The sequence below is a fragment of the Equus przewalskii genome, chromosome 2, assembly GCF_037783145.1.
Source record: "Equus przewalskii isolate Varuska chromosome 2, EquPr2, whole genome shotgun sequence".
NCBI lineage: Eukaryota > Metazoa > Chordata > Mammalia > Perissodactyla > Equidae > Equus > Equus przewalskii.
Window position 1 is genome coordinate 105,270,805 of NC_091832.1, and position 11,518 is coordinate 105,282,322.

Here is an 11,518-nt window from a genome sequence, read left to right on the forward strand (position 1 = left end):
TGAATTTTACTCACATTTCCAGATGTGTGTAGCTAAATGCTTTCTTGATATCTCTTTGTCTATCTTGGTCTTCATTTCCTCACACACCAGACACTCAAAAAATTATTGATTGACTGACAATCTCACTTAGTGAAGATTAAAACAAAACAGGACCAAGTACATCTGCTTTTGGGGGGGTTGTTTTTTAATCTTACACCACATGTCCTTAAATAGTGAGCCTATCTTGAATTTCCTTGAAAAGGCCTAACTATACTTTTAAAACATCCTTGTAGTTATTCTCTTTGCATTTTCTGCATGCCCTAGCTGATTCTGCATTTTATTTTCCAGACCCTGTCTTCAAGGTTCATTCCAGTCTCACACAGTATATATCCTTAATTACCTACTACTCTTTCTATTTTTACATATGTCATTTAAAAAATCTTTGAGTTCTTCAGAAAGCAACCCCTAAATATTAAAGAAAAATCATTTTACAATAATTTGTGACAAATATTTTCCAAACAAAAAAGAATGTAATAATGGGGTGGGAGAAAAGATGGTAGAGATTTTAACTTTGCTGGACATGGCAAAGCCTCTGGGAAGAGTTTAAATTATTTTTTTAAATTGTTATCTCGGTTCAAATTTCTGCTACATTGTCCAGCTGGGAATTCTGGCCATGAACCTGTATTCTAAACACAGAGAAGTCTAGAAGACACAATTAATTACTTGTTGTCACAAAGAATCACGTTTTGCAAAGCCAATAGCAAAAACCGTATTGTTATCTGTAAAATGAGATAATGATACTTGCTTTATAAGTTTGTAAGCAAGATTAAACAGGTATTAATTGTAAAGCTGACATGTCACATAGTCTCAAGAACTTCATTCATTCATTCATTCGATAAATACTCAATAAATACCAAGGTCCTAGGAATTGAGTTGTGAAGGCCAAGCAACTGGCCCGTCCTCTACTGCAAGGTACAGGGACTTTACCAGTCACTCTCGCAATCTCCCTACGTGTCTGGCCAAGGCTGGACAGATCCCAGGAACACTTTATGGCTTTAATACTCTCCCCCCAAAATAATCTGTGCCTTACTTTTCCCAACCTGTAACAGCTAAAGATATTGCCGTATCTCATTATTTCTTAATTTAACACCTGCTCTATACATCTTCTTTAGATATTAGTATCCTCCATTAAATCAGACAGCAAGATTGTCTTCCTAATTTCACTTGCATTATAGTCCTCTTACAAAATTATTGAGTTTAGAATAATGTATAAATACAAGCATGTAAGAAGAACTTCTAAAACTTAGAAACACTCAAAATAGAATATTTCTTTTTTCACATAATTTTTTTGACAAATGCCTTACCGCAAAAAAGATAAGGAAATAAGGTTAATCAATCTTACATTTAAAGATTAAAGTTGATTTAGAAAAAGGCTCTCCAAACTTCTGTCTCTAGTAGGATGAAAAATAACAAGAGGACCAACTATGCAAAATGCAAGATCATACCATCGCAGAATCAGAATTTCCAAAACGAAAGGGACCTTCCTCTTAAGTCCTCATCCTGACTGAAGTGGTCACCCAGCCAGTGAGTAAATGACGCCTCCCCCAACACACACACACACACACACACACACACACACACACACCCATCTTCAAATGAGCCAAGGCTAGAAACAGCTATGAAGAGAAAAGTCAAATGACACTTGGGAAAATAAATAAATAAATAGGCAAGAAAGGTAACATAATTAATAGAAAAAGTAAAAATATACAAAGAAGACATATAGCAGGTGTCAGATGAAAAGATATTATTAGGCAGTAGAGAGATTAATTTACTTTCTAATTCAAAACAAAGACTTCACCAATGATAGATTTCAAAAAGTAATTTCTTAAACAGAGGTATTATTTGACCCCTTCACTCTCTTCCATTTCCTACTTATGAAATGATCACCTAAAAACCTATGAATTGTTTTCTGTTTGCAAAATGATTCAGCTTAGAAAGCAGTAGAATGAGACTGGTCATTCAGTAATTTCTCCCACCCACCCTTGCAGACATCACATCACAAAGACTATGACTCACATTGTCATACAGTTTCTAGCCTTGTAAGACATTTACAGATTGTTGTGATGAAGACTTGCTCATAAATCTGAATGAATATGAGGATGAAACTATTTGTACCATTTCCTCCCAGCCAAAAGGGATACTAACCATGGTACCAGACAGCTCTTAATCCTAATTTATAAGATGATTCACTGATTTTAGACTTAAGAGAGATTTAAGAATTAAAGCGTCTGAATCAAGAATGAATTCTTAGATCCACATGCCTTAATTACAGACTATAACTAGTTCTGGAATTGACTAGAAATATTGATATGTTATTCACAGCTGAAAAGAAAACTTTCACAATAAGAAGTAATCCTAGCGAATGATTATGTTTTATCTTTATTGCTTTCTTTGAATAATGTGAAAGGTGTTTGCAGAAAGAAGTACAGTGACGCTACATTCAATGTATCCATTTTACATGCCTCACACCGAAGTGTTTATGCTTATTCACTTAAAGCTCTGGCTCATTTGTAGATTGAACCTGTTCATGGGGCTCAGCCTGGTCATTCACTGAGCAATAAAGGCAAGGGGAACCTGGGATGAGTAAATTCAGTCTCAGAACCTCAGAGCAGAAAAGAGAGTACAGGACTGCTAGGTAATGTTGTTTGACTTAAAAAAAAAAAAAAAAAATCCTCACCAATTAGGAATTTCAAAAACCTTGCGGAATATGAAATTAAAACATTAAAAATTAAAATTTTAATTAAAAATTAAATTAGAGAGAATTTTTAGATAGCACACAGGAAAGGATGGTGGAAAAGAAATGGGGCCTGAAGCATGATTAGAATTGGAATAAGAGGATTGAGAGGACTTTCCAGCTGAAGGAAACAGCCCGATTAAAGGTCAAGAGGAGAAGGGGAAGTGGGAAGAAGGTCAGAAAGGAAGTCAGAAGATCTGGCTAAGCTTTTGGGTACATGTCGAACTTAACAAACATTCTTTGAGTGGCCACTGTGCACCAGGACAGATACAGAAAATGTGACCCAGTCCTTGCCCACAAGTAGCTCTCTGTCCCAGTGTCAGAGACAAACACATAAACAATCAATTACAACAAAAATCATTACGTTCTGCAGCAGAATATGTACCAACTACTATGGGAAAAACAGAGGTAGAAACAATTAATTCTCCCTGGGAAGGCAAGGGCAAGTTTCACAGAGGAGAAGACTGTTGAGCTGGCTCTTAAAAGGTTTTTCCAGAGAAAGGTGGGAATGGGAGGAGGATGTGAGAGAGGAATTGACAAGAAAAAGAAGGATTTTCTAAAAACAAGGATCACATGAGGAAAAGCCAATCACTCTAATCATGATGGTTCTGTCTGGTTAGAGAGACTATAATTACAGCACAGAGCGCTGGCGGCATCAGGGGACCAGGGATGGTAAATAGCAGGCAATGAGATTGGGCAGAGAGGTCATATTTGAGAAGGAAAGTTTGATGCAGTCTCGGAGTAGGTGGTAAAGGATAGGAGAAATCAAGAGACAGGGCAAGGAGAAATCAAGAGACAGGGCAAAGAAAAATCACTGAAGCAGGGGAACATTATATATATATATTTATAAAGGATAAAAAATATACTTTATATTATATATTTATTACATATATATATATATATATATACACACACACAGACACACACACACACCAACACATATACACACACAGGAAGAGGAGAAAGGCATCAAAGCTGATTCCAAGGTATCTAGCTTTGGAGACTAGAAGAATAATTTCAGTACAAAGAGAAATTTGGTAGGAAGGGGTGCTAGTCTGAGAAAATGACGTTCCATTCTGTTTTACGCATGTTAAGTTGAGGCTGAGGCGGTGGATCTGTCCTTCACGCAGTGGGAAACACAGTGCTAACACAGAGACGGGAAATCAGGGAGAGACTACACAGGATTTGCTGAAGGAACATGTGTACACAGAAAGTGGGGTAGAGGGCCAAAATCAGAGGCTTAGGGAATATGAAAGCAAAAGACCAAAGTAAAACCAGGCTGACGTGGTGTAACAGAGCCAAGGAATTCTCAAGAAGATCGAGGCAGACAATGGTGTCAAATGTCAGAAGTGGGGTGACAAATTGGATCAGGCCACGTGACTGAACTGAAGACTGCTGGGGCTCTCATACAGAGCAACTTAAGGAGAATACTGGGGGCAGAACTGAGAGTTAAAAAGGGAGTTTAAAAGAGCTAAAACAAGAAATGGAGATGAAGTAGAAGAGGACAGGATTCCAGGAGATCGGCAACAAAAGAATGAACAAACAATGCACAGCGTACCTGAGGAATTTCATACCACACAGGACATGATAAAATTCCTAAATGCATTTTAAAGAAAAAAAGAATTCCTAATGAGAGTTGTAGACTATTTATCCTGAAAAATGATTCCTCTCTCTAGATTACCCTAAGAAATGCCACTAGGCAGCCTCTAAAATTCCCAAATATTTTCCAAATATAACTTTGTTAGATATAATTATTTTCATTAAAAAATTGACCAAGCGTCTAAAAGTACGTGTTACTACACCAAGAGAACTACAAACCTCGACCAAGCTTTATACGGCATATGGCCCAGGACCAGTTATCCCACAGCAAGGTCCGCACAGACTGTTTGTTTTCATCATTGGCTGAAATGCAGTGGGCCCTCCCTGAGTCAAAGGTACTAAGCCTTTTATGATGTTTATTTATATGGAGAAGTCATGATTCCTACCTCAAGGTGCCAGCATCTTCTCAAAATGCCTAAATTATGAACAGAGAATAAACCACTCAGAATCTAACCAGATCATTACTGCTCCATACAAATTCCTTAAAAAAAAAAAGGACTTTTCTTGGCTAATTTGGGTTACTGTTTAATTACAAATTTTAATTATAAATTAAAGTATAGTTAATTTAAATTATACCAGGCAAATTCCTTTCAACAGTTCAATTATACCTGGAACATAATACTAATATTCTCATACTTTCTCTTCATTTTTTTATCTCCAGAATATCTTGAAAATCTGTGAACCTTTCACTTCAGAATTCTATGGGATAATTCAATTTAGAGAGTAAGTTAATTTGGGGAAGTAAGTAGCCCTTTGAAAATACAAACACACACACCCCCATTACAGATTTCTGTAAATGAATGAGTAAGCATGAAGGATACACTGGTCAACTCAAAAGTCATGCTGTGCAAGAAGGGTGAGACACAAGTAAAAACACAGAACATTGGCTGGCCGTTGCCTCCAGGCCCTTCAAATTTCTTCAAATTAAAACTATCCCCCAGGAATATAGAACAGGACTAGTCTGGCTTCTAAGAACCATAGCTTATGGCTCAATGGTTGAGGTTCCCTGGGAGTCACCACTTCTCTTCCAGTCCTCTTACAGTCCTGTAGCTATAAATAACCTGGCTTAGAGGGAGAGTTTGACAGCAAACGCATGCAATAACTAACCTAACAATGGATCCAATAAGGAAACACTGAAACTCATGGTGCCACATCTGCATTTCCTCATAATACAAGGAAAATTCTACACTGCTAGTCGTTATTCCCAATTATTTTGCAGGCAACCAAGCATTAAATATTTATTGAGCATTGACAACATACAAGTTAAGCACAAGACCAAAACCCTGATTTCAGAACGCAAAAAATGACAATCTCAAAAACAAAACAGAAGAAAGTACACTTGTTTGGATAGATTATGCTAATAAAGTTCAGGTTTGTGCCCCAGCTGTGCTGATTTGCCATGCTCCGTCTTGGTCATCGACTCTTACTCCAGGCCAGCTTTCTTACAGACGTGAGCTACAGGACAAAGGGGCCCGAGCGGGGCGTTTGGAAAATCAGCCAACACTGGGATTGGAAAAACAAGCAAAGGCGATGGCACGTGTGTAGTTACTATACTGTTGTACAGGCATCTCGTGGTTTGAAAACAACTTTTCTAATAAATCACTGATGGTGATTTCTGAGAATCACTGGGTATACGAATAAAGTCAATTTTATAATTATAATGTACAAAAGATGATGTGTTTACTACATCTGTAACATTTTATTTTCAAATTAAACTTTAAAATCAAGGCCATCCATCTTAAAATGGTATCATAAATCAAAATGAGACTACTTAGAACCTAGTGGTCACACCATTGTCAAAGTCCAATTATATAATGGTCATTTTATAAACACAACCAAAGCCCTCAGGGTACGTCACAAGGGGATGTTGCCTTTTCTAGACTGAAGTCACTTGGCATCAACTTCATTTTAAAAGGCTCCTAAGGTGTGGTAATATCTGTGACTCATGAATTGTCCTTTCATTGCTGTACCCATTACGATTTCCACAATTAAGCGAGCTGTTAGTCTTACTTCACTTGTTTACTGCACACAAATAGCCTTACAGTAAATATCGTGTTTATTTAATTTGTTTTTTTTAAAGATTGGCCCTGAGCTAGTATCTGTTGCCAATCTTTTTTATTTCCTTCTCCCCAAATCCCCCAGTACGTAGTTGTGTATTCTAGCTGTAGGTCCTCCTAGTTCTGCTCTGTGGGCCGCCGCCTCAGCATGGCCTGAGGAATGGTGTGTAGGTCCACACCCAGGATCCAAACCAGTAAAACCTAGGCTGCCGAAGCAGAGCACACAAGCTTAACCACTTGGCTACAGGTCCGGCCCCAAATATCATGTTTATTAAGGCAAATTAGTTGGATCCACTTGCCAGATATGACCCAAAAAAGATGGGGGGAGAGAAGCTAGTATCATTAAATCAATAGTTCCATTTACAAAAAGGAGGGTGAAGAGAAGGAAAGGTGGCTTTATCCAGTGCGGCAGGAATGCCAGAGTAAGAACTCCTCTGAGAAACGGGCTCTCTCAGTACTCTGCAATGGAGGACGCTGCAAAGGGAGACCCTGAGGGCCTCTCTATGACTGAAAAGATGAGAGCACAGGCTCGGGGAGGGCAGAGAAAGAAGGCAGGGGGCCAGGTGGGCAAGAAGGCTGTTCAGGATGATAACAGAGGAAATCGACAGGTGAACTCAGGCAATCAGTGTCCTCCTCTGCAAAATGAGATCGGTGAACTAGGAGGTCTGAAGCCTCCCTTTGAATTTTCCAAGTGCATGATTTTATGATTGGCGTTGTATGGAATATGTGCCGTGCAAAGGGCGTGGGAGTCACGCAGACCTGGATCCCATCCCTGGTCCATACCAGGAAGGCCAGGTCCCCCAGCCTCTCCAAGTCTCAGTGTCCTCTGGAGCCTGGAAGCGGAGAAGGGCAGCAGACAGGCAGTCAGTCCCCTCCTGGGAGAAGCCCAAGGATGGATCCAGCACTCCTAACTACCTTCATTTTTTCCTAAGTAAGAGCATCTGGAACAAATTTAATGCTCAACTGTACATAAGCAGCATACATTTCATTTCCTATACACCACATGCTGTACGTGCTGCTTGGGATAAAACGTTCTCTTCTGCGTTTTGACATGGTCCGCTACTTTAGAGTACAGACTTAATGTTACACCTTCCCTGGGACCTTTGAAAGAGGCCTGTCAAAATATCTAGGAGCCAAAAGGAAGGCAGGTGTGCAGCACACACGCTGGAGAAGCAGAGACTCTGTAACCATAACTTGCTTTTATCAAGACTCTCAGATCCAATGACAGTTATTCCAGGACTATGAAAAAAGTGCAGGAAAATGGGCCCTTTTGAGTGAAAACAACTCAAGAGAATACCCAGGTGTGAAGCAAAGCCAACCTTCAGCAACAGGGAGAAGGTGGAAAGGCTGGTGTGGAGGCACCTGCTCCTACTTCCCCTTTCATCTCTGCCTCTGTGCTCCCCGCCCCGAGCCACAGCCCCACACCTAATCAGCACCCGGCACGGACGCCACAGTCTTCAAAGCACCCCTCCCTAAACTCCAGTCCTTTGGGACAGCTTTTGGGGAAGAAACTGCCCTCATAATTTAACCCACACTAAACGTTAAAATCTGATGACGGCTCAACTCTTCCTTTCCTGAGGTATTTTATTTTCATTTTAGAAGACTTCTGGACAGAAGGTGTCAATGTCGAAGCACTAAATCTCCAGTAACAGATTTTCAGGTCAACTGGGCAAAAGTTTGAGGGATGAGGCCACGGGTTTTTCAGTTTTTGAAATAGGTGTAGATATCTGAGCCATAATTCAGTGGCAAATTGTGGCAACCATTAACCCTGCTTTTATTTCTCCGTATTGGCTGCTGAGTTTTGTCTGGGGAAAGGGAGGGGATGCGGTTGAGAGGATATTGTTATGTCGTGGCCATGCTCATTTTTCGCTTATATCTTCTCCATCAGTCTCCTCCTGGTCTGGTCAACTATCAGTACGCCTTCATCATGCCAGAAAACTATACTATACTTAAACTTATGTCCAGATTGGGCTACAGAGAAGTGGTCTAAATTCATCATCCTTGGGTTTGTATTCCAGTCAGTCTACTGCCTGGTGAGTATTCTACTCTTCACATTTAACATCTTATTTTTAGACAGTTACCAAGTTGGCAGGGTTTCTCAACTCTAGCACTATTAACAACTAGGGACAGAAGATTCTTTGCTGGGGGATTAGGGAGGTATCCTCTGCATTGTAGGACGTTTAACAGCATCCTTGGCCTCAGCCTACTAGAGGCCAGTAGCAACCTTCCAGGAATGACAACCAAAACTGTCTCCAGGCATGCCAAATGTCCCCTAGGGCCAAAGTCACCCCCATTTGAGAACCAGAGTCAAAATAAGATTACAAAAATGGCAGCCCAACTCATAGGTGGGAACAAAAAGTTAACAATTGTTTTTATGAGGGTGGTAATGTGGCATGCGATTCAGAATTATCCTCACTCACTAGCCCCCATAAAGTTTTATTGTAAAGGAAACAGGGTATCAAAACCTTCAAAGAGAAAAACAGATTCAGCAACCAATAAAGTGTCTGGGAAAAAAAAAAGAGTACTAGGGGAAGCCTCAGTACGAACCTAATCTGGAGGAGAGTTCTGTCTTCTACTCATCGAACATGCTCCTTTTTATTATAAACAGTTTGTGCCACCAGAAAAGAACAAAACTAATTGGGACATATGCGCCCCTTGCCTTAATCTGCTCAGCTAGCCTAGCAGACAACTTCAGAACAAACTTCAAACACAAAGGTAATTTTATGAAACCATTCAAGTTATCAAAAATAGAAAAACAGCACTAACCCATACATTGGGTTACAAGCATCTTTTCAGTTTTACTGGATAATGTAAGTGATTGATAAAACTTTTAAATTATGGCAGGCCTGAAAAATTAAAGACGGGTATCTTTTTCTTGTTGCTATTTTGCAGTCAACAGACTCTAATACAAAAGCACACTTCCGTTCCTTTGTCAGCTTGGGTTGGGCTGCGAGCTTTCTGCTCTTCCTCTCTCCTCATCCCAGAGCGAGTGACATTCTATTAGCATCATAAGACAAAGATGTAAACGCCAGGGAGGGGCGCTCTGGACTCCAGCGGGTCTTTTCTCAGTTAAATAGAGGATAAGATTCTCGTCTGAAACCCACGAAAAAGGACGGCCAGAATGCATAGCTTTTAAAATAGGTGTTTTACCTACGCATACAGATGACAGTTAAAATACATTGAGGTGCTTTCTCTCACTTCAAATTCCATCAGTGTTGTTAATCGTCCCATTTTATGCCCTTTTCTTCCTCTTTTCTCTAGACCAGTGGGTCTCAAAGTGTGGTCCTAGGTCAGCATCACCTGGGAACTTGTTAGAAATGCACATTATCAGGCCCCACTCCGGACCTCAGGAATCAGAAACTCTGGGAGACAGGGTTCGGCAAGGTGCTATAACCTCCAGGTGACTGGAACGGACCCTGAAGTTTCAGAACCAATGATTTCCGCCAGTGTTATTTCTATAACCACAAATAGATTATTTTTTACAGAACACAAAAGTGTAGACTAGTAAACTGAGTCCCCTAACTTTACATAAACTCTCATTTGATCCTCAAACCCGATGCAAGATAAATGTTATCCCCACGTGAGGGATGAGGAAACCGGCTCAAGATCCCAAAGCTAAGAACCGCAGGTGGAAGACTAAAGTTTTCGCAGTTCTTTTCACTACTGAAACAAAGGTCCGTCGCGCTTTATTAACAAAGTCCCTATCTTTTGCTTTTTCGGCAATTCGGAAAAAAAATAGAAACGGACGGGTGAGAGCAGTTTGCCAGCTGCCTCGGATTCTACCGAATCGGAATTTAGGGGCATGACACTGGAAAGACATTTTTCCAATAAAGACGTTTAATTCGGTTGCGGTCCCTCCTATCTTTGTCCGGGGGACTGCACGCATCCCACAGAGAAGGGGTCGGCCCCTCAGGGTGGGGACGCGGGCGGCATCCCGGCGAGCGGCCACCGCTCCGCCGCAGCCCGGCATCCCCGATGCGACAGGTTGTGTGCGCGAAGGGAGCCCGCCGGCCGGGCCCGGGGGAAACTGGCAAACCCCAAAGCCGGGGGGGGGGGGGGGGTGCGTCTAACCCGACACCGCAGCTCCGGGGAGGCTGGGGCGGGCGGTGAACCCGACACCGCCGAGGGCCGCGCGGGAACAAACCGCACATCCCACTGGGTCGGAGAGAAGCGCAGGCTGGCCTGGCGGGGAAGGGGGAGCCCCGGGAGCCGCACACGGGCTGGGGGAGGACGAGCGGGCCAGCACTCACTGTGAGGGTCGCTCTTCTCCCGGACCCCGTCCACTCGGCCGTCGGGGTGGATGCGCAGGAAGAAGCCCCCGTTTTTGCAGTAGAGCCGCTTGGGGTCCTTGAAGTGGCCGGGCGGGAAGGCGCCGCTGCCGCCGTCCTCGGGCAGGGCGGGCAGCGTGGTGATGCTCCCGGCTGCCATGGCCCCGCCGGGGCCCTGCCGGGGCCCCCGAGCCCCTGGAGCCGCGCGGGGAGCCGCCGCCCCCCGGCCCCGGCCCCGGCCTCCGACCCGCTCCGGGGCGCGGCCCCGGCCCCGGCCCCCCAGCCTCCCTCCCGGCGGCGCGCGGCCGCGCCCGCGGGCCCCCAGCCTCGCGCCGCTCGGCCGCTGCCCTCCGCCGGCCCCGGCGCGGCGAGCCGCTGGGGTTGGGGCTGGGTGTCTCCGCGGCCGCCGCTCTCGGCACAGCCGCCTCCCCAAGCTGCAGCGCCCGGGATCCGGTTGCAACCGCGGGCACCGCGTCCGCTGGTCTGGCGCCCGCCGGGCCGCGGCGTCACCTCTTCTACATCTCCACCCCCAACACCCACCAACCCACTACGCCCCCGGCTCTCCTCCCTCCCCGCGCGCCGCCCCCTACTCGCTCGGGGTTTTCTGGGGCCGGCCTCTGGGTCGGGCGCTCTGGCCGCAGCACGCAAGCGCGCGACATCAGACCCGGAGGGGAGCCCGGACGCGGCCGAGGGCGGGGGGCGCGCCGGGAGGCCACGGCCGAGGCCTCCCCAGCTCCAGGGGCTTGGGCCCGCTCGGTCCCCAGGAGTCGCCCCAGCCCAAACCCGCGCCACCCAAACCACATTTAGCCCTTCGCCACACG

The 11,518-nt window shown here is 44.0% G+C and overlaps 1 protein-coding gene across 1 annotated transcript in view; it reads right to left on the reverse strand.

Moving 5' to 3' along the window:
- The window catches only part of FGF2 (fibroblast growth factor 2), a 59,407-nt gene extending 48,186 nt beyond the window's left edge, over positions 1-11,221 (reverse strand). The window contains exon 1 of the mRNA XM_070609154.1: positions 10,680-11,221. Within this exon, the coding sequence (XP_070465255.1) occupies positions 10,680-10,857 (178 nt within the window). The 5' untranslated portion in view covers positions 10,858-11,221. The remainder of the gene's footprint in view (positions 1-10,679) is intronic.
- Between the last annotated feature and the right edge of the window lie 297 nt (positions 11,222-11,518).